Source organism: Physeter macrocephalus, chromosome 20, assembly GCF_002837175.3.
Source record: "Physeter macrocephalus isolate SW-GA chromosome 20, ASM283717v5, whole genome shotgun sequence".
In the NCBI taxonomy this organism is placed as follows: domain Eukaryota; kingdom Metazoa; phylum Chordata; class Mammalia; order Artiodactyla; family Physeteridae; genus Physeter; species Physeter macrocephalus.
Genome location: NC_041233.1, coordinates 75,102,178 through 75,125,182, shown reverse-complemented (window position 1 = coordinate 75,125,182; position 23,005 = coordinate 75,102,178). Strand labels below are relative to the sequence as shown.

General features: G+C 41.9%; 1 protein-coding gene and 1 long non-coding RNA gene across 3 annotated transcripts in view; one reads left to right on the top strand and one right to left on the bottom strand.

The window, feature by feature from the left end:
* The first annotated feature begins 61 nt into the window (after positions 1-61).
* On the top strand, positions 62-18,697 carry NSMCE4A (NSE4 homolog A, SMC5-SMC6 complex component). Of its 2 annotated transcripts, none has more exons than XM_028481014.2 (10): positions 62-602; positions 1,412-1,542; positions 4,062-4,213; positions 6,180-6,279; positions 7,025-7,115; positions 7,966-8,060; positions 9,408-9,456; positions 10,203-10,294; positions 10,384-10,470; positions 18,166-18,697. In XM_028481014.2, exons 1-9 carry the CDS (start codon positions 575-577, stop codon positions 10,456-10,458), a joined length of 813 nt encoding a protein of 270 aa, XP_028336815.2. In that variant the 5' UTR covers positions 62-574; the 3' UTR covers positions 10,459-10,470; positions 18,166-18,697. The 2 variants fall into 2 exon arrangements, with proteins under 2 accessions (XP_028336815.2, XP_028336814.2); XM_028481013.2 differs by lacking the exon at positions 18,166-18,697 and adding an exon at positions 11,865-12,026 and having other exon boundaries at positions 65-602.
* LOC129391630 (uncharacterized) overlaps positions 16,081-23,005 on the bottom strand; it is a 21,680-nt gene continuing 14,755 nt past the window's right edge. The window contains exons 2-3 of the long non-coding RNA XR_008616105.1: positions 18,793-19,068; positions 16,081-16,910 (exon numbers count right to left, since the gene is read on the bottom strand). This is a non-coding gene — a long non-coding RNA (uncharacterized lncRNA). The remainder of the gene's footprint in view (positions 16,911-18,792; positions 19,069-23,005) is intronic.

Below are 23,005 nucleotides of genomic sequence, written 5' to 3'. Positions count from 1 at the left end.
CTGCCTCTGCCTCGTTCTCTCACTCATTGTCACTTTCGCAGTAATTCTCCTAAAATAAAACTGAGGAGAGGGACTTCCCTGGTGGCACAGTGGTTAAGAATCTGCCTGCCAATGCAGGCGACACGGGTTCGAGCCCTGGTCCGGGAAGATCCCACATGCCATGGAGCAGCTACGCCCGTGCGCCACAACTGCTGAGCCTGCATTCTAGAGCCCGCGAGCCACAACTACTGAGCCCCTGTTCCACAACTACTGAAGCCCGCGTGCCACAACTACCGAAGCCCGCGTGCCACAACTACTGGAGCCCGTGCACCTAGAGCCCGCGCTCCGCAACAAGAGAAGCCACTGCGATGAGAAGCCCGCGCACCACAACGAAGAGTAGCCCCCGCTCGCCGCAACCAGAGAAAGCCCGCGCGCAACGACGAAGACCCAATGCAGCCAATAAATAAATAAATATATTTTAAAATTGTGATAATGCTTAAAAAAAAATCTGAAGAAAATTATGTATAAATACAAAGCCTGGAGTCAGTAAGTTCACCAGCCTGAGGAATGTTCGGGAAATAGTAATTCAAACGAAATGGCCTTGGGGAGTGAGCCAAGCAAAGGTATTTGTGTATTTGAACTTTGCCGTATTTGTCTCTTCTTGGTTGTCTTTTCAGTTTGCCTTTGCCGGTGTTCCTGGAGCGCTTTTACACGCTGCCTGTTCCCTTCGGAGTCTGATTAAACCCATTCCTCTCAGCCCTGCTGTTTCCCCCAATGGACCCTTCCCTCACCTCCCCAAACTTCCTCCTCGGTTTCCCTGCCCCATTCCTTTCTTGTGTCCTATTTAAATCTCTTTCTGCCTATAGCTTATCTTAAATCCATCCTCAGCGGTCACGGCCCTGCTGCCTGTAGACTGTTCATTTGGTGGCGCTCGTGCTGCCAGGCAGAGGCTGCATCTCCTGCTGCCGGCCCCGCACCTAATTTCAGCTGAGGCTCCTTGACCACTTACCTGTTGCTGGTTGGCAAACCACCACGCCCAGCACAGTGCCTTACACATAGCAGGCATTCAGTTTGACTTACATCATCAGCGTGATGTTCACAGTGGCTGAGATGGGTTGCTGGAGTCAAAGGGAAAAGCCGGTGCTGGAGATGATATAGGTTTTGTTAAGCTGGGGTTGTTACGAGATTGCGGTTCAGTTCCCGGGAGCAGGAAAAGTGCAGAGGGAGTTGGCTTTTAGGAAGACTGGTTAGCTTTGATTTCAGATTTTGGTGAGCTGGGCAGGGGAACCACTTTTTAGACGGAGATGGATGATGTTTGAGATATTTTTGGTCCCGTGGGAAATGCGGAGTAAGTGTAGTTGGAAGTTTTGGGAAAATACCTGTGGATAATGTGTATGTTGTAATGTGTGTGTTTTCCTTCTTTTTTGAATAGTGTCCCGAGCAAGAGAAGCAGTCCTAGACGCCCACTTTCTTGTTTTGGCTTCAGATTTGGGCAAAGAGAAGGCAAAGCAGCTGCGTTCTGATCTGAACTCGTTTGATATGTTAAGATATGTTGAAACTCTAGTAAGTTCAAAGCTACAGAATCCTAATAAAAAATGCTTCATCTGTCACATATTGTATAACTATCTACTTTGCTTGTATCCATATGCAAATGGTTTTCACTTCATTTTTTTCCTTTTTTGGGCCTCAGATTCCTCCAAAGAGATCTTACCAAATTAAACAGATGACAGTCGAGCTATGTGTTGGAATCTAGGTTGGCAGTTTAGAGCAGTTTGAAAATCTCCTAGGCTTCTAAGACTCTGGGTGCTATGTTTATTTCAAATGGCCATTTTTTTTCCTCACTCAGCTGTCAGTTCATAAGTCTTCCAGCTTATTCTCAGTGACCCAGGACGTTTGTCCCAGGCTGGGCAAAAGCCCACACTGCAGGTGGCAGAGTTCAGCTGGAGATGACAGGTTTGGTGGAGGGGGCATGTTTTGATTTGTCTTGAGAATATTTCAGAACCATCCGAATATGATTGGGGTTCTGCTTTTGGGGTTTTTTTGTTGTTGTTGTTTTGTTCACCTGTCTTTGCCTCTTAATACGTTTGAATGGTTGTTACCTGAAATTTGGAAACTTTTCCTTGATGGATTTACCAAAAAAAACCACAAGGAGACTAACTTTGTACCTTACTCTGTTGTCTTTTTTCCCTTGGTTCTGCTTTGAGCCAACCTGTGTCCTAGCATTTCTGCTAGGACATTGATTTTCTGACCAAATGTTTGTTAAAAGGTTATTAAAATGATTTACTACCATGAGACATGACCAGATAAATTATTTTGTAAAGGTATGAGGCAGACGAGGTTTTCGTTGTTTCTAAAACCTTAGATTTTTTTAAAATTTAAATTTACCCTATTTAAATTTTTTTTCTTTCTTTCTTTTTTTTTTTTTTGGGGGGGGGCCTCTTACCGCCGTGGCCTCTCCCGTTGCGGAGCACAGGCTCCGGACGCGCAGGCTCAGCGGCCATGGCTCACGGGCCCAGCCGCTCTGCGGCATGTGGGATCTTCCCGGACCCGGGCACGAACCCGTGTCCCCTGCATCAGCAGGCGGACTCTCAACCACTGCGCCATCAGGGAAGCCCTACCCTACTTAAATTTTAAACCTTAAAATTTTCTTTTTTAACAACTTTTAAATTTTGAAGTATCATGCATTTTGGAAAATGCACACTAATGTATAGCTCAATAAATAAAGTCAACTATGTATTGGGTAATCTTTTTAAATGGAAAATGCACACTGATGTATAGCTCAATAAATAAAGTTAACTATGTATTGGGTAATCTTTTTAAAAATTACTTTTATTTATCAGGGTGAGCTTTGTACTTTAATTAACATATCAAAATAAATTCCAGAAGTCTTAAAGCAGTCCATATAAAACCTGAAATTAATAGCTGTCTAGTCTCTGGGAAGGGAAGATCTTTTCAAGTATGACACTAAATAAAAAGACTATAAAGAAAAGATTGGTAGATTTGACCAGACAAAAATGGAAAGGTGTTCCTCCAAGCGTGCAGTGGTGGGACAGGGTGGCAGGAGAACGGAGTGGAGCTGACCATGCCTCTCTGATCGAGTTCTGGCAGCCTCTCTTTTCCTCAAAGTTTAACTGCCTTTAAAGGGTGAAGCTCTCTGAGGGTTTTTGATTATTGTTTATATATGATACTACCATTTTAATTTGATAACCTCTAGGCATTTCATAATTTTATAGTGTAATAAAAGTGTACTTTCATAAAAGCGAATTTAATATAATACACTTTCAGTAAGGTAGCTTCAGGTAGCAGAGTTATTAGACTTCCGCCAACTCTTCCCAGGAAGGCGGTTTTAAGATGAACGATTCTCTCCCTGATGCTAGGCCCCTGCTCTCTGGAAATGCTGAGATACAAGCTGAATAGAGGTCTCCAGGAGGTTGGCTGAAAAATGAAAATTGAAAGCCAGCTAAACTTCCCTGTTCTGTCTCAGAACTTTTGCTTTGGGATGTCATGTCATATTTTTATGCTAATTCAGCTTTGCTGATACTTTAAAAGTGAACTACGGGTGATCAGAAATTCCCGGTGGGCTTATTTCTGGTCTGTCCACCCTTCAGCCTGCAGGGGGCTAGAGCAGGGTTTCTCAGGCTGGGCACATTTTGGGCTGGCTGAGTCTTTGTCGTGGGGGCCTGTTGTAGGATACTGAGAGCATCCTGGCTTCTGCCCACCAGCTGCCAGTAACGCTGCCCTCTCCGCCTCCTCCCAACCCAGTTGTGACAGCCAAAAATGTCTCCAGACATGAAGCCAAAAGACCCCTGCGGGGGCACGGGGGGTACAGAATCGCTCTGGTGAAATCATTGGTCTGGATCCTCTCGCTTTCTTACCAAAAGGTTCTGAGTACATTGAGGAATATTTTCTGCCACAAAGAAGGTACCTTTGAAAATAGGAATTTATAATAAGAAATTTAGCCAACATGTTAGGACAGCAAAAACAGACTTTGCCTCTGGCCTGTTTAGTGGTAGAGATGATTGGGTACGGTGAATGATTGCTTGTGGCTTAACTGGGGTTTTTGTCTCCCTTCATTTTTGTAGCTGACACATATGGGTGTAAATCCGCTAGAAGCTGAAGAACTCATCCGTGATGAAGATAGTTCTGATTTTGAATTCATAGTCTATGACTCCTGGAAAATATCAGGCAAAACAGCAGAAAACACCTTTAATAAAACCCATACATTCCACTTTCTGTAAGATTACTTTAAAAATCCGACAGACCAGCCATTTGTAAACCTTAAATTGTTTTTTATTGTAGGGGCAAAAATTATTTGGTATTGTGGAGGTGACGATCATGATGACGTTGTTTGGAGACCTTCTAAACTTTGATTTAAAAGCCCATAAAATCTTGATGTGCATGGACCCTCATCCTGCTTAATTTAAGCAGGAAAGGCCGTGGGCTGGCACCTCCTTACCAGGGCACCCTGCTGGCTCCTTTGCTTTCTTTCTTTTATTTTCTTTTTTAATATTTATTTATTTATTTACTTATTTGGCTGTGCCGGGTCTTAGTTGCTCCTTTGCTTTCTGGCGTGGCAGACTTTGGGTCTGTGGCATAATGTCTGGCTTTGTTTTATCATCTTTAAAATCCTTATCAGGTAGGAGGATGATACCTCTTATGAAAGATGTCTTAAAATTCTACCAGTATATGTAAAGTGCCATTTATTTTATATAATTCCCTGTTAGATGATCTCTGACTTATATTTGAAGACTGCTTGAGTCACTATCACATAAACCGCCTAGTTCATTTTTCGGATACAACTCTAATTTTGGAAAGCTTTTCTTTATACTCAAATGGAATTGGCTTCTGTCTTAATTTCCCAGCTCAGTCCTATGGAGAAGCTAAGAACAGCTCTTACTGGTTCTTCTGTGAGACAGCCTTTAAATACATAGTAGATAAGTTCTCTAGGGTAAGCACCCAAGTGGTTTCTTCCTTAAGTGGATAGCTCCGGGGCATTTGTCTATTCTGATTACCCTTCTAAACCTTCTGAGATTGGTAGTGTCTGTTAGAAGGCTTTGGAGATGCAGATGTGGTCCGTTGGTGGCGTGGGGCCCGGCATCTGTTTTTAACGAGACTTCCCTTAACTCAAGTGCCCAGAACCGCTGTATATTACAGCAAAAAGGTCAAGCTTCCTTACTATAGGAAAAGTCCAAGTCTTTTTTGTTGCTGAGTTCTAGGCTCTGTCAGAAATCCTAGGATCTAAAGATAGCCTTTTGCTGTGTGGCTTAAACTTTATCTCATGATGTAGCTCAGCTTGCAGCCGCAATCATTTATGTACAGCTTTGCAGCGTTGCACTTGCTGTTTGTTCCCTTGGCCTGCAGTGTCCTTTCCCCATTTTTTTCCATCTGGTAAGGTTTACTGCTCCCACAGACACCAGCTTGGAAGCCTCCAGTGACTTCTCTAGACAGAGGTATCAGTGTAGGATCAGTTTTCCCAACCAGACCACTCCCACGTCTGGGTAGATCTCTCTGTCCAGATGCTCTCATAGCACTTGAGTAATACTCCACTACAGCACCACAGGATCTACCATATTATGTGGAAATGGATCTTTGTGCGTGAATATTTATCTGTCCATCTCTACTGTATACTTTGATTTCCTCAGGTAGGGACCACATGGGTCTAAATTCTCTGGGCCTTGGTTTCTGCATGATACCTCTGTAGGGCTTTTTTGGAATGTGGAGGGAATCCAAAAGGGAAAGGAATCCCCTGGCCTCTGCCTGACCTGTTATCTCCTAAGACAGGTGTGTTCTGGATTCCCAGGCTGTGGGCCTCTGCCCTGGCACCCCCAGACCAAAAGGCTTTTAACCCCAGTGGAGCTGTTCGTTCCCTTCCCCTGATCTCTGAAGTTGGCTTTGTGAAACACAACAGGCTAGCTGGGAGGACCACAGGCATATTCACCGGCTTACTGTTCAGAGTAAAATACGAAGGTGTTGAGGAGGTATCTGTGATTGAGGCGAGCTCCTGAGAATTCTTTTAGACACACAGAGGGAGCGGAAAGGGTGCTACAAACCTGACACAAGAGTCTTGGTCTGATGTCACTCATACATCACTGATGCCTGGTTGTGAATTTGACTATGCCGTGGGAACTGCTTTCAGTTTAGTGAAATTAGTTTGTTTTAAAAACAAACAAAAAAAGACATGAGAGCATATTTTTCATTAGGTTGGGTTCAATACAAGGAGAGTGCCCTGTGCCAAAGCCACGAACTGATCGTCCAAGAAAAGTTCGTATGATAGAAGAGCAGCAGGCAATGCCTGACGAGGTTTGTTTTTTCACATGTTGCTTTTTAACACATCTGATTTCAAATAGCCATTAATATGATATACATGTAATTTGGCCATCTTGTCTAAGCGTTAGGGTCTGGAGTCAGGTTCTGTCACTTAAAAGTAATCATTTAATGTTTGAATCATGTTTGACATGTTTAAGCCTTTAAACATTTTATCGGATTGACCACTTGTCTTAGTTTTAACTCATTTCTATAGTTTGGGTTCGTTCTCCCAAACCAGGGTTTCTTAACCTCAGCACTGTCAGCCTTTGGGCTGGATAATTCTTTGCTGTGAGAGGCTGTCCTGTGCATTACAGCATGTTTAGCAGCATCCTTGGCCTCTTCCCACTAGATGTTAATAGCATCCTCTCACTCCCCCCCACCCCAAGTATGACAACCAAATGTTAGCAAATGGCCCATCAGTGGGGTGGGGGAGGGGTGGTGCACGGTCACTCCCGGTTGAGAACCACTGTTCTAAAGTGTCCCTTTTGTATTTTGCTATTTTATGTTCAACCTGAAAATGGTTGATTTGGTAATGCTACTCTTCTATTAGAAAATTAATATGAAAATGTTACTAAAACCAGAAAAATCTTTTTTAACTATTAATTGTAAGATGGGGATAAAAACTTCTAGCAATCCCAGATAAAAGATATTTAGAGGAGTTTGGCCATGTAAGAGAGCAGAAAAGGTGAACAGGCAGACAAATAGGTCAGTCTGCTTGATAACGACTTTATATTTGCAGTTAAAAAGAATGGAAGAATCTCATCAAGAAGCAACAGAAAAAGAAGTAGAAAGAATCTTGGGATTGTTGCAAACATATTTTCAAAAAGATCGTAAGTATGATACCAAGCTCAAAAGGGAGCAACTTGTATTTATCAGTTAGGCCTGGGTCACTTTCAGTGAGAAGTTATTTTTATTCAAAAGGCATATATGTAATGTTTGAATCATTTTGATTCTTTCTTGACATAACGTCTTTAATGAGGCTTCTCCTCTCTAGAAATTCCATGAAAACACTGGTGTAGTAAATTCTCATTTTTATTTTTAGAAGATGGGATATTTTTTCTGTTACAAAATAATACATGCCATAGAAGTGAGAAAAGTAAAAAGTCAAGTACCTATTCTACCTGTTCTCACTCCCTAGAGGTTGCCACTTATAAAATGTGATGTGTATATTTTCAGATTTTCTTATGTTTATGTCATAATAAATATGCAACTAAGTAGGGATTTTTCTTGTCGGTTTTTTGCTTTTTTCAAAGCTAATCATGATATACACATTATTCTGCAATATGACTTCTCCATGTGGACATTTTCCCGTATCGATACATAAGATCCCGCTTATTCTTTTCAGTGATTCCCACTGGGTGGCTGTATCATAAATACGTTTAACAAATCCTCTATTAGCGGGCAAGTTCTTTATAACATTTTACTCTTGTGTAAACTGCTGGAGTGAAAAATCTTGGCACATAACTTTCTGCACTTGTGCTAATATTTCTGTAGGACAGCTTACAGATTTTTAACAGGTACACACGATTGCCGTCCAGCAGGGTTGTACTGATTTCCATCCTACAACAGGATGAATGCCCATTTCCTTTCTCTGGCTAACACTAGAGAGTATTGGTCTTAATTGATAAGCAAAAACAACTTTTCCTGTACTGAAGAATTTTTTTCCTCTTTTGTCTGTAGCTGATACTCCGATGTCCTTCTTTGACTTTGTGGTTGATCCACATTCTTTTGCCCGAACAGTGGAAAACATCTTTCATGTTTCCTTTATTATAAGGGTAAGATTTAAGATTATTTCTCTAATTGTTTTTATATGCTTTTAAAAGGGTAAATAATAACAGGTATAGATGGGAGCTGGCAAAGGAATTTGTACTAACCAATAAGTGTTTTAGACCCATTGTAGCAAAACATTGACTAGTCATAGGCAGAAGAAACTAGCTAAAAACTTATGTGCTTGCTTTTACATTTTAGAAATTTTTTAGAGAAAGAATTGGCAAAATTTGAATATGGAACTTATAGATTAGATAACTGTATGATATAAATGTTAAATTTCCCAAACTTGGTAGTTGTCATGTTATGTACGAGAATATTCTTGTTTTCAAGAAACATACACTGAAGTCTTAGGGAAAAGGAACAGATTGTCTATCACTCTCATAAAAATTAATATATATAGAGAGAAAGCAATAATGTAAATATGGCAAAAGTCAAACAATTGGTGACTCGGGGTAAAGGATATCTGGGAGGTCTTTGCAGTAGTCTTGTAACTCTTAAGTTTGAAGTAATTTCAAAATAGATGGTTTAGGAAAAAAAAAAACGTAATCAGAAATGTACTTTTGAGGGCTTCCCTGGTGGCGCGGTGGTTGCGCGTCTGCCTGCCAATGCAGGGGACACAGGTTCGAGCCCGTGAGCCATGGCCGCTGGGCCTGCGCGTCCGGAGCCTGTGCTCCGCAACGGGAGAGGCCGCAGCAGAGGGAGGCCTGCATACCACAAAAAAAAAAAAAAAAAAAAAAAGAAATGTACTTTGAGAATGTGCTCTAGGCTGTCTTTAGTCATCTGTCAGGTTGCATTCCTGCACTTGTAAGATTAGTTCGATTTTCATCTTATGCAAAAATCTTGTATTGACCAAAGTATTTTTCCAGAAATGATAACAAAGGCATATTTTGTCAACGGTAAATGGTAGAATTATGCATAATAAAATGTGGATATTCAGGAATTCCCTGGCTGTCCGATGGTTAGGACTCCACGCTCTCACTGCTGAGGGCCCGGGTTCAGTCCCTGGGGGGGGAACTAAGATCCCACAAGCCGAGTGGCACAGACAAAAAATAATAATAAAAATTAAAAGTGGACTATTCAAAAAGTATGAATCAGTCAGAGAGTCAAGATGGTTACCGTTTTATTTAAGAGCTCCTCAGGATGCGGTTGTAAAGAGCTGATTAGAACCTGAGGGATACCCCGTGTCAAGAAAGATGTTAGAGAAGGCTTGTCCATATAAACTCCTCATTATTGTTATGGTACACTTTGATTGTCTTAAGATTTAGAATTTTCTAATTGAGTAATTTTTTCATCCAATGGTTATAGGTTTTGAATCTAAATTTTAGTCTTCTAAAATCACATTTGTGTTTTAGGATGGGTTTGCAAGAATACGACTCGACCAAGACCGACTGCCAATAATAGGTAAATGAGTCTATGTTCAGAAAAATTAGTTTTAGAGAAAGTGTACTTGTTACTAGAGTTTGTGAAATGTATTTTATTAAATGTAAACTAGTTTTTATTTTAGGTAACAAACTTTACAATGCTGTGTCTTCTTCACCTAACTGAAAATACTGAAAACTTAATCATAGTTTAAAACCTATGGATTCATCTGTGTCATTGATTGAACATCTGTTGCTGTGAAGACGAACAAGAAATCATACAATTTCCCTTAAATTTTAATTTAGAAAGTTTGTAATTGCAGTTATTTTTGTAGTTTCCTTCTTTCTATTTTAACCCTAATGCCAGCAGCTCCTCCTTTCCCTGAGAGAATCTTTAATTCTTTGTTGAATGATTCACACTCTCCATTACTCTTTGCCTTCTAACGTCTCCTGTAGAGAAAGAAGTTCTTTCCTTGCACTTATGTCTTTCTTTAAAAGTTCTTAATTTCATGTTGGACCCACTAGGCCTTAGCTCTGTGGTTGGTTCATAGTTACGCAGAGTTTATCAAATGATTGGAATGTGTTATTCTACCACATTTTTTTCTGAATGGAAGCAAACGGGTCTACTTGCTATTGTAAAAATACAGCACGGTAATGCATGAAATCCTAATAAATATGTAATATTCTAAGTATCTTGTCGATACAGGTTTCATTCCTATTATTCATTGGTTTCTGTTCAGATTACCTCTTCTGACTTGATAACTTTTGAAAACTTTGTCTTTCAAACAGAGCCTGTTAATAACGAAGAAAGTGGAGGAATTGACCAAAACACTCAAATTAGGAATCAGGGAATTATAGCTTTGAGTTACCGTGACTGGGAGGTAATGCTCTGCATGTTGCCTTGGGCAGTTGTCTCCAAGAATTCCTTTGCTGTAAACCCAGTGCCCAAATGTTCTTTGTTCTCTGCCAGGAGATTGTGAAGACCTTTGAGATCTCAGAGCCTATGATTACTTCAAGTCAAAGCCGGCAGAGGCTAAGTGCTTGACACCAGCTGAAGGTAACATTTCCTATGGGAAGCTGCACGTATCAAAGTTTTTTTTCACCTTTTCACATTCTGGTGAAATGTGGATTTTGCTGCCCTCTAGTGCCCCATTTTTAGAACTGTGTGTAACTGTTGAAAAAAGCAGACCAGGACCTAGTGGTTGCAAGTTCCCTTCTTTGGATTGATTACTTTGGTGTTGTTAAGACTCGCCGTTGAAAGAGACAGAGCAGGGATTGTTCTTGGTTTGGCTTTTTTTTACGCCCAAACCAATGGATAAATTAGATATAAGTGGAATATTGAAGCCCGCCATCAGTTTTGTTCATTGTCCCATTAGGTTCTCTTACTTTATAGGTACAAAGTAGAAAAGGAGGATTAAGACGGAATTACCTTGGGATGATGTTGGTAATGGGCATTTCTGAAATTTGAGTTATGCTTATGAAGTAATTCTTCCTCTTTCTGGAGAACATTGCTGGGAGGAAATCTTAGTAATGATCTGGCATTCAGTACTGCACACAGCGGTGGATGGGAATCAGAAGACGGGATTCTGTTGGCTCTGCCCCTTTACAGTGTTGGGCAAGTCAGTCTCACTCAGCTTTGTTTTCCTTCTCTATAAATCTATCTATAAAATGGGGGGATTCAGAATTAGATAATTGCTAAGACTTTTTTTTCTAGCTCAAATTTTCTATGATTTGGAGAATTAAAATTAGCTTTTTAGTACTTAATGTAAACTTTTTTTTTAAGGAAAAATAGCTTTATTTTTAAAAGAAATCAAATGTCTACTGAAAGTATACATGAAACAGCATCTTTCATTTAAGCCCTAAGCTTGATTATGTACGCTCTTTATTATATTCCAATGAGATTTTGGAATTCAGTTTCAAAGACAATAACATTTATTAGTAGATACTGAAGAAAGCTACTGACTTTGAGGAAGAAAATTCAGTAACTGTTTACCTACCCTAAGATACTCATCCCCACAATATATCGGGGATTATTTGAGCATTTAAAAATTTAACAAAATATTTATCTTTTCATTGCATCCATCAATAGGTTAAATTCTCTGCTACAATCCAAGTAAAATGATGGTGACCAGTGTTTTCTGATACTGTCCATGATGGACAGAGTAAAATCACAGCATAAAGAGTAGCCAAGAATTGATACTGTAAACGTTGCCTGGGTCCAGACATCTTGCAACAATTAATGTAAACTCTTAACATGTGCTTCAATTAATTGAGCTTCTTTTGTTCCCAGATAATTGAAGGAAAGAGGAGAATTCATGTAAAATAGATAATGTGTGTTTGTTTGGGCCCTCCTCACTGAGGAGGGGCTGGTTGTTAGATTTCATGTATGCATCTTAAATGAACCTTTATCATGTATAAACTGTTAACCAGCTATTTTCCCCCTTTTTTTAGGACTCAAGTGGATAGTGAAGTCCATAAAGGAAAGCAGCATATTGTATTGTACATACTGTATGATTAAACATTTTTAAAGACAGATTGTTTTTAGTAAAGTGTAGCTTTTGATAGTTAATGGGTCGTCTTTGATTAAAGGAGGTTCACTGCCGTATTCACAAATAATTGTAGTTATTCTTTACTTTCTGTTCTTGGGATGAGTTTCTCCTTTCTCCAGTGCTGTCCCATTAGAAGTTTTAGTTAGGTTGTTAATGGCCTAAAGATCGTTACGGTTCTTTGTGCATCTTTTTCGCTGTAAAGTTAGCTAGTCAAGTCAACAAATATTAGGTGGCACCATATGAAATTGTTGGGTTTTTTAAAGTAAAATACAGTCAAATATCAGCAATTTTATATGATTCAGTCTGTGATTTAACACAAGAAACTACTCAGTCCTCTTTCAAGCCAAGCCAGACCACTTTGGATCCATCTTACCAGCAGTCCTCTCTTTGTACTTGAGGGCTGCTGATTGCCACAGAGAAAACCCGTACAACAGGGTGGAGTGATGCTGCTCCCATGGGTGCTGGGCCTTCAAGTCTGTGCTTGATGTTCCCTGAGTCCTAGTTGCTTCCTTTTCCCATTCCCACACTTCTATATCCATCCTTTCTCACTCTTTCCCTCTGGTGTCAGAGGTAGAGGTGTCTCTTCTGTGGAGGCTCTGGACCCCTGCATCCTCGGATCTCTGCTGTCAGTCATTCCTTCGCCGTATGTAGCACTTTCCCTTCAGCGGAGCTCACCTCTCATCTTCAAAAACTTACTGTGACCCTTCTCAAGTTACTGTCCTGTCTCCTTTTAAAATAACAATCACTTGCTGCCTCCTCCTGTCAGTCCTCACACCATGCTGTGTAGCACCTCCTTTCCCACCATCCTACCAAGGCTCTTTATTGGTGATTTCCTTTCCAAATTGTTAAATCCAATGGATAAATGCTGTGCATTTAACACTTGAAAATTTACTTTTTGAAAACCGTACATCCTTATGTCTGATGCTTTCCCTGGTTCCCCTTTCACCACCTTACTCTCATGATTTATATTATATCTGTATCCTGGACATTCCCTAAAATTCATCTGACTAAACTTCTCTGAAAAGCTACAGATGCACGTAACCAATGGCTTATTGGACAGCATGTGTGTGGGCTTTTTAGACATATGTATAAAACAGCCCCCAAATTTGTTTTCCCTGTTATTGCCGTATGGGTACTTTTACTACCTTATTTTCTCAGAGAGAAACCTAGGATTTCTTTTGTCTTTTACCGCCACAGTCTCTACCTTGAGCGGTCACTAATGCCCATCTGCTCCCTTGCTGCCACAGACTAGCCTCCTGTCTGTCCTTCAGATCGCTTCCGTATCTTCAAATCCGCTTGTCAGTTTCTCAGCCATCTGCCCACTGCTTTCAAGGTTTGAAACCCTGAGCTCGTCAGTGATGTTCAGAGCCTCGCAGGATCAGGCCTTTTGCCCACATTTCCAGGCTCACTTCCTTCCCTCAACTCTAGCCGTTGCTTTCCTTTTGGTTAAACAGCTTTACTGAGATATGCTTTACATACTATGCTATTCACCCATTTAAAGTGTATAATTAATTCATTGTTGTTTAGTCTCTTCACGGGTTTGTGCAGCCATCACCACAATCTGGGTTTAGAACATTTTTGTCCCCCCAGCCTTGGACCAGTAGCAGTCACTCACCCCTCTCAATCCACCCTCCAACCCCTCAGCCTAACCAACCCCTAACCTGCACTGCGTCTGTAAATTTGTCTGTCTCTGTCTTCGTAAATTTGCCTATTCTGGACATTTCACATAAATGGAATCGCACAGCATGTGGTTTAACATTTGAATTTTTCGAGCATGTGTGTTTAGAGCTGATTTTTCATTCATCTGCTTTCTACTTGTTTCAAACTCTCGTCATTAAGAAACTTAAAAGTGGTTACCTTTTGCAAACCAAGGAGGCAAAGCTGTTCCTTTGCATTTTGTACCTTTCTGTAATTGAGTTTTCTAACCGTGTACTTTTTCATTATTTTAAAAAATTATCAACAGTAGTTATTTGGACAGGGAGATTATGGGCCACTTTTACTTCATTAAATATCTGAATAGAAAGAAAAAAAAACCAAACTGGTATGTTCTCTCTTAAAGATCAAACTCATGTAACATCCCCAAAGCCTCTTTTCCTCCAGAGCGATGTGTTTTAACAGCACCTTGTGCTTTCCTCAGTTATTCTGTGCTCCTCACGCTGTCTGTTTGCAGTGGAGTTCCCCCACTGGAACTGAAATAAGTCCGTGCCCCATTTTTGCGCCGACGGTGGCCGGCAGGAGGTAGGCATTGACGTTGAGTTTCTCCTAACTGCTCTGCCTCCCCGAGGACGTATTTTCCAAAATGCATTCTCAGGCCCCCACGTCCCCCATAAATTGCTGCTACCCTACTCTCTAGTCCATATTCTCAGTATAGCTTTTCGTACTACAGAATTGGACATAGCTTTGTTTTACTTCTTCTATTGTTCTCTTCCCCCAGTAGATTGTAAGCCCTCTAAGGGGCTACGTCCCAGAGTCTTGGATCTCTGGCACGGCTAGGGCTTAGGCCTAGCTACATGATATCCCATTAAATTTTAGGTACATTGGAGAATACAAGCCAATGTGTTGTCTGCATAATAATTGTAACAGGCTTTTACACTGTCTGTCTATATTTATAGAGAGGGAGCCAGGGCTCTTTAGTCAAGATCAACTCAGAAGCTGTGGAATTGCAGGTTTCTTTGTTTGTGTAACAATATTTGTTCTTATGAGCAGTGTTCACATAAAAGAAGAATGAAAAGCATAAGGAAGGATACAGGTGTGTGATAAAGAGTTTTCAGAGGCTTGGAGTGGTAGATTAAAACACAGCCCCAAGTTTTTTTAAAAAATTTTTATTTATTTATTTATTTATTTATTTTTGGCTGCGCTGGGTCTTCGTTGCTGCATGCTGTTTCAAGCAGTTTGCAAATATCAACTCATTGAATGATTGTAAGAACTCTCTGAAGTAGGCATTAGATTACTCTTATTTTCAGATAAGGAGATTGATGCAAAGAGAGGTTAAGATTTGTAGAGATTATAAGATTTCTCTTCCTCCTATCAAAATTCTCCAGAATTTTGCTTAAAGCTTAGAGGTAGCATAGCACTTCAGTGTATGTTTCTAAACAGTCGCTGTTGTTATTGGTAGATTGCTATATAGCAGGCTCTGTGCTAAATGCTTTATACAAAGATCCCATGAGGTTTATACTGTGCCACTCCACCACTACTTTTTTTTTTTAACAGATTGGAGACAGAGAATAGGGAAGCTAAATAATTGATAGAGGGTCACACTCTTTTTTAAAATATTTATTTATTTATTTTTGGCTGCGCTGGGTCTTCGTTGCTGCATGCGGGCTTTCTCTAGTTGCAGAGAGCGGGGGCTACTCTTCATTGCGTTGCATGGGCTTCTCATTGTGGCTTCTCTTGTTGCGGAGCATGGGCTCTAGGCGCACGGGCTTCAGTGGTCGTGGCACACGGGCTCAATAGTTGTGGCTCACGGGCTCTAGAGCGCAGGCTCAGTAGTTGTGGTGCACGGGCTTAGTTGCTCTGCGGCATGTGGGATTTTCCCGGACCAGAGATCGAACCCGTGTCCCCTGCATTGGCAGGTGGATTCTCAAGCACTGCGCCACTAGGGTAGCCCAGCCCCAAGTTTTTTTGAGAGAAAGAGTCTGTTTCTCTTCCCTTGAATGTGGGCTGATCTTGGGTGGCTTGTTTGATCAGTGGAATACAGCAGAAGTGAGCATCTGATAGGCCTCCCAGAGCCCTGAGTCACCATGTAATAAGTCCAACTACCACGTGGCCCTGAAACTACCTGGAGAGGGGAGACAAGGCGAAGGACCAGCTAGGCTCAAGCCTCCCAGCCATCCCTACCAAGGCATCACCTGAATGTCCCCAAGCATTTCCAGTGGTGCTGCATGGGGCAGAAAAATTGTTCAGCTGAGCTGTGCCTGAATCCCTACAGAATTGAATGAAATGGTGGTCGTTTTAATTCACAAGGTTTTTAGGTTAGTTATACAGGTAGCTGAAACACTTGGGAATGCTGTGCTTGTGGTTTAACTTTTTTTTTTTTTTTTTTTTTCCAGTGTGATGCACTTAGAAACAATATAGGGGATATAGGATTTTACTGCACCAACATCTATGAAGGTATGCTAGCCTAAAAAAGAAATACAATCTAGAAAATAATTTAAACTTTCTGTTTTTCTAGTTGACTTCTCAGAAATGGTGGTATACTCAAGAGCTCTCTTCGGAGTGGTTTTGCAATTTTATCCTCTTCTTTTTGACTTTTCCATCAGAATAGTCACTTCCATACGTGCTTCCTGGTAAGGCTGGACAGTTGGATAGGCCGTGACCCATTCAAATTCTTTTACTTCCTCTTTCTCCTCTTGAGATTTCAGGAAAGGGGGAGCTTGCGTAGAGAGTTTCTGGGCACCTCGTCGACCATTGCTTTGCTCTGTGAGTTCTCTCCCTCAGGTCATTTGATCTTGATGTCCCTTTATCTGTTTCTTTGCCCAGGCCACCCTGTGCTTTTTGGTCTTAGTTTTGTGTGTTTTCTGGATATTTTCAGTGTTTTCATTAGTCTCCAGTGTTAATACTTTGGGGGAAGGTATTTCATTTGAGATTCCTTGAGGGAGTAGTCGATACTTGTGGTCTCTGAGGCCTCTGGCTTGTTCGGCTCGGTATACGTGTTTCCGTATCTGGTTCAGCGCTCTCTCAGGCACTAAATAGTATCATTTTTTAGCATCTTCTGTTTTCTCATTTTGTGGTCTCTTTTTCTCTTCCTCTATTTTAATTTCCCATTCTGGAACTATTTTGTATTTGCATGCTTTTTCCAGCATCACTCCCTGGTAGTGTTGATAGTAGTATGCCTCTGCTTGGGCAAACCAGAAGTCAAAAGACATGGCCTTAAGTTGAAGAAGTGTTTCATTCTCCTGTTGAATCTTTTAGGCTAATAGTTTCATCACTTCTGAAGAATGGACACCACCTAAACTCTTGTCAAAGGGAAGTATTAGAAGTCTTTAAGTTGGCTGTCCTTTATTATATACATAGTCCATGGCACAGATCTCAAGTGGCTATTAGACCTGCAGGGCACTCTTACACCACATCCCAGCTAGGGTCTCGTAATTGTTTCACGTCTTCCTCGTCAAGCCTCTTCCCCTCTCCTCCCCCTGCATTCCCTCCTGGTTGAAGACTGTGCCTTAGACATCCTTGTAAAAACAGAAGCAGCCCCTCAGGAGCACCGTCCTCTTCCCACTGCAGGAACAGCCCCATGCATCTATCCGGGACTCTGCCTTCCTGCCTTTACGGTGGAAACGATGCCCCTTGGCCTATCAAAAGCCAGTTCTTCCACCTGTGCTTGTGGAACTTCAAGAACTTCAATTTACCATGATCACATTCCCTTTCCTGCTTCACAATTTCCCGCCTCCTGGATCGCTCCATCAGCATAAAAATACACTTCAGTATAGATCATCTTCAAACAGAAAAGGAAAACTCTTCCTTTACCGCACATCCCGTTTTTTACTCCCCTTCACAGCGTAACTTGAAGCAGTTGCCTCTCCACTTTCTCGCCTCACATTTTCCCTCAGTCCTCTTCAGTTCAGCTTCCACCCCCATCACTCTCATCTAGGTCACGAGTCATCTCGTTTCTGTCCCTGTCGTACTTGACTTCCCAGCAGCATTCTACAGTGGTTGACTACTCTCTCCTCCTTGAAATACCTTTCTTTCTTCTGGCTTTCAGGCGATAGCCAAGGGCATGTGACTAAGGCTATCTTGGACCCCCTACGCTCTTCCAGCCATTAGCTGAATGTCCGCGAGTAACTGAATAGCCCCTCATTCTCTTCCTGCCTCGTGGCCACCCCCTCCTCCGGCTTTGCTGGTTGCCTTTTAAATGTAATGTAGGAAGATGCAGCAGAGAAACTGGCCCTTAAGATAGAGCACAGTCACACTCAGGCTTCCTTGGACGAGGACAGTCCTGATCACTCCAGAAGTGCAGTGCTGTGTGTCAGGCACCGGTCTGGAGTGGGAGTCAGGGATGAGCGAGACAGGAGAGCACACAGGCTGCCGTGTGCTCGCCTCAGCTTCACCTGCCTGCTTGACATCCCTGCTCGACTCTTCCTCCAGAGTGCTTCCTTCCGTTCCCCCTCCTCAGTCCTGTCACTTCTCAGTTGAAAACGCACCCCCCATGGTAGCAGCCCGTAACTAGCTTCCCTGAATCCACACTTTTCTTCCTCTGTCCCCAGCCCCATCAGATCGATCACACAGCAGCCAGAGTGATCTCTGTATTACATAAATCTGAGCACATCACCTTCCTGCACAGAAACCTGGGATAGCGTCTTACTGCTCTCGGGAGAAGATCCCCAACGCCAGCATGGCATCCATCAGCTGGTTCCTGACTGCGTCTCCAAAGACGCTTCCCAAGCCGACTGCTCCTGCCCCAGCCACGCTGACTTTTCTGTTCCTCAAACGCCGTGTTCTCCTTCCTGTCTGAGTATTTTCACATGTTCTTCCTTTGTATACTCCCAAACACATAATATAGCAGCTCTGACTGTGGTTTTTAGGTTTTAGTCTGTGTCACTTCTTCAGGCCTTCTACGTACTCATTCAAATAAAATCCCACCTTTTCATGACACTTCTCACAATCTGTGGTAACTATTGAATGTCCACATCCCTCACTAGACTATAAGCCCTAGGAGGTTGTGGGTGTTGATTTTGTTCAGTGCTGTCCAGTCAGCACCACAGTTGCTCAATGAACCAAACAGTACAAGCCAAGCATGCTCCCTTGAAATACCTGGGCCCTTTTTAACTTGGTGATAAATTTGTATGATTCTGTTGCTGGCTCCAAAGTTCATGGTAAATGTATTTCCTCACCTTAATCTTCTTTTCTAATGGGGACTGGGAACCTACTGCAATCCGAGGGTCTTGAGTATTTTTGGCCCAGTCCAGTCTAGAAGAGCACAAAGAGAAATTATACAAGGATTTGGAGAAAGGCTTTGGGAAGCAAGCCCTGGTATGGACGGTAATGGGGGTTGATTTGGGACTCACTTTTCATTATGTAGCAAAAGGCATTTCTTTGCTTCAACAGGCAGGACTCCACAATACGTTTAACTTCTTCTGTCTTTCCTTGAATCAAGGAAGGAGTGCCCTCTGATAAAAGCATAAACAAAGAGCCAAATTGTGTTTGAGGTTGAGGCTCTCCTCAGTACATTCATTTTAACACTGGAGAGGGGAGGCTGAGTTGCTATTTCAAATTCCACAAACCACGGTAGAAAAAAGAACTTACCTTTGATGAGAAATTTGAGATTTCAGAGTTGGTAAGTCCATTTTAAGTTCAGTTATGCATAAGGCGATTAACGATAAATATAATCTATAAGCTATCATTAATTTCCAATAGTAGCTATCTAACTATAACATGTTTCATGATTCTTGTGAAAGGTTTACATTTTAGATAGATAATAAAACCATTTGACAGCCAGAAAGAGTTGTGGGGTTTTTTTTCTTAATTTAATGCAGAAAAATAAAGCAGAGACATTTATCACTTAAGATGGAGCACAGTCACATTTACGCATCCTCAAGACCTTCTCTCTTAACCTGCTCAGTTGGCAAATAGGTTCTCTGTTTAGCTATCTGGATCATAAATATTGTTGCTCTGACTTAGCAGCAAAAGGGAAGGATTTTATAACATGGAACTAGAAAAAACCAAAACTATATCTGCTGTTTAGGTAAGGTTAATTTCTCAAAGGCTCATATTTCTGCTTTCATATTTTTCTTTCCTAAGCAATTCTTATATTATTTCCACAGCAACATTTATAGAGTTTACCATACTCTGGGCATTGCACTAAGAACTCAAATGGATTCTTTCACTTAATCTTCCAAACAGCCGTATGAGGTAGGTACTTGTTATCCCCCATTTCATAGCAAAGTGGACTGAGGTCAAGAGCGGATCAGTGACTTGCTAAAGGTCCCATGGGTTGGTTTCAGAGGCAGGATGTGTGCCTGTGTGACTCCAGAGCACATAATTTTCTTTCCTGTGCTACACCCATTCCCAGATAAGTGAGTCTTCTCCTGCCTTTACTCAAAATGTAAGGACAGTAATACCTACTGCTCTTCTGCACTCAGATCCAGCCATTCTGAGTCTGTCACCAAAGGAGGGTGTGAGGGTGGGATCTGCACTGCTGGTTTTCCGCAGCGCCCCACTGCCCCTTCTCCTCGGAGCACCTTTGGCTACTTCCACGGCTCTTAGGGCCCCATGCTGTTTATCTTTGGTGTCAGAATTCTGTTTCAGCCATCGCCCTATCGATGGCCAGTTTCACAAACCACATCTCTGCTCTTCACTCTCTTCCTCTCAGCACGTGCTCTCCTAAGCTGCTCTCCCAGCTCTAATCTCTCATTCTCTATTCTGCCAAGTCGTGTTTTCCAGCCATTAAAGTTTCTGGCCCTCTTTCAGTCTTTCAGCTACCTACTGTTGATCCTTCAGGATGCCTTGGTTTGATTTCTAGGGCAACCAGAAGCAGTCATGAGCTTTTTTGTATGTGTCATCACTATCCTAGATTGAGACTGCTGGGAGGTCGTAGGTGAAGACATCGTCTGGCTGGCAGGGAATGAGCTTCAGCGTGAGCTGGGCTAAGCGGCTGCAGACGGAGAGCAGAAGGGCCTGTGCTTCACACACACAGGTGTCCCGGCTACAGTGCAGTTAGAGGGAGCATCTTCCGAGGCAATGGGAGCATCCTTTTTTTCCTTTGGGGGTATATATTGTGTATCTTCCATGGAAATGGAACCCTGGAATTGGTGGAGAACCCTGGAGCGGGTCCTGCACGCACACTCACAGTAGCGGCAGGAGGTCGGACAAGTGTGCAGGTGGCCCAGTCACGGGGTCTCATCATTACTTAGCTGGCGTTGTCACTCACCTAAGTACTGCTCCTGCTATGAAGTTGTGAGCTTTGATACTGTTTAGTATACTTCTAGTCCTATGCTATATAATTATGTTCATAACTGGTCATTAAGGAAGCAGAAAATACACCAATGTTGAAATCACATTAATGAAAATGACTGCATATTCACATCAGGAAACCCTGTTCACCATACATGTGAGCGGCATCCATTCGAACGAAGTCCTCACATAGCCCACTATGATGTCCCTAGTTCTTTTAAAAAATGTGAAAAGGAGAAAATACAGTGACTAATTACAACCTGGCTTCTTATTTAGTAGGAATAAAATCTACCCCTTCCAAAATGTGCTGCTTGTAGAGACGTGCTTGAAACCGTAGCCCCAAACTCAAATTCAGAAATAAATGAGTTATAGAAGTAAATATGGGTATTTTATGCATAAAAAAAATCAAAGAATTTCAAACATCAAGTCATGACAGTGGTTTCTATTTTCATACCAAAGCACTGAATTTTCTTTTTTTTAATACATCTTTATTGGAGTATAATTGCTTCACAATGCTGTGCTAGTTTCTGTTGTACAACTAAGTGAATCAGCAAATGCACGCATGTGTCCCCATATCTCTCCTCCCTCTTGAGCCTCCCTCCCACCCTCCCTATCCCACCCCTTCAATCTACATTTTAATATCAGGTGTTTCCCAAACCAAACAAGATACCATTTTAAAACGGATCAAAAGTCATGCTGCTCAGATGTGAAACTCAAGTGATATTAATTCCGCCAAAATGTTTATAACACCTGGGACCTGACAGCATCATACTACCACAGATTCCTAATAGTCACTGACTATGAGCCAGGCACTATGTGAAGGACTAAAAGTCAATGTCTTATTTATTATCCCATGAAAACAGAATAGAAGCCTCTTTTTTTTTTTTTTGATAAAGAAAACTATGCAATTGTTAACGTGAGCCTCTCTTTAAGTAAGGAATCAGCTTAATTAAAACACACAAAGACAATCATGTGGACCTGAAAGTACTTTTTTTTTTTTTTTTTTTGGTACGCGGGCCTCCCTCTGCTGCGGCCTCTCCCGTTGCGGAGCACAGGCTCCGGACGCGCAGGCTCAGCGGCCATGGCTCACGGGCCCAGCCGCTCCGCGGCATGTGGGATCCTCCCGGACCGGGGCGCGAACCCGGTTCCCCTGCATTGGCAGGCGGACGCGCAACCACTGCGCCAGCAGGGAAGCCCCTGAAAGTACTTTTAAGTACTATGCTGTAAAGTTTCTCTTTCCTGATAAGAGAAACTGGGGGGATAAAGAATATAAGCCAGGGAGATAAACAGAGAACCTTTTGATAGACAATTAGGTTGAAACAAATGCTGAGTCCAAACATAGGCAAAAGATGGCTTGAGTAGTGTTTCTCCATGACAAATATAAAAAGGACACTTTGCTAACAAGTATTTTCTTATATACCTAAATTTTAACCCTTTGTCAAAAACCATGAAATATATTTAAATAGTTATGAGAAGTCCTAGCTGGGGGAGGAGATGATGATGCTTTCTGAACTGAAATGATTGTGAAACCACTTCTCACGTCACTGAGCTTGAAATAATCTTCACAGTATAATCACAGATTAACTGCTGGCACTGGAAGCCTGCTGTCTCCATTTTGCAGGAGTTTGAAAACAAACTAAATAAAAGTGCCTCTGATAGTATCTAAACATAAAATATGGACACCCCAATCACACCCTTGAGGTAATGTTATTATTCTCCCCACTTTCCAGGAGAGGAAATGGTGGCTAAGAGAGTTAAGCAATGTGTTCAAGGCCACACAGCAGCCAAGTGGGAGACTGAAACTTGAAAGTAGATGTTTAAACTCAAAGTTTGTAGTCCTAAGCACCTGCCATACCGCCTAACCTTGGAATACCGGAGAAGTAGAAACACAGTCCTTACCTTTGTAGACTTTACAAGCCAATTAGGGAGGCAAGAAATGTGTGCAAGAGCACATGCGTGATGTAGTGGTACAAATGGGATGCTTAAGTATGGAGGGAAAACAAAGGGCAGGAGTCATTAGCATGAGGTGGGATGCAGCAAGGAGGGCTTCTTGGGGAGCACATTTTTTTTTTTTTTTTTTTTTTTACATTTTGGCCATGCCACAGCATGTGGGATCTTAGTTCCCCTACCAAGAATTGAACCCGCGCCCCCTGC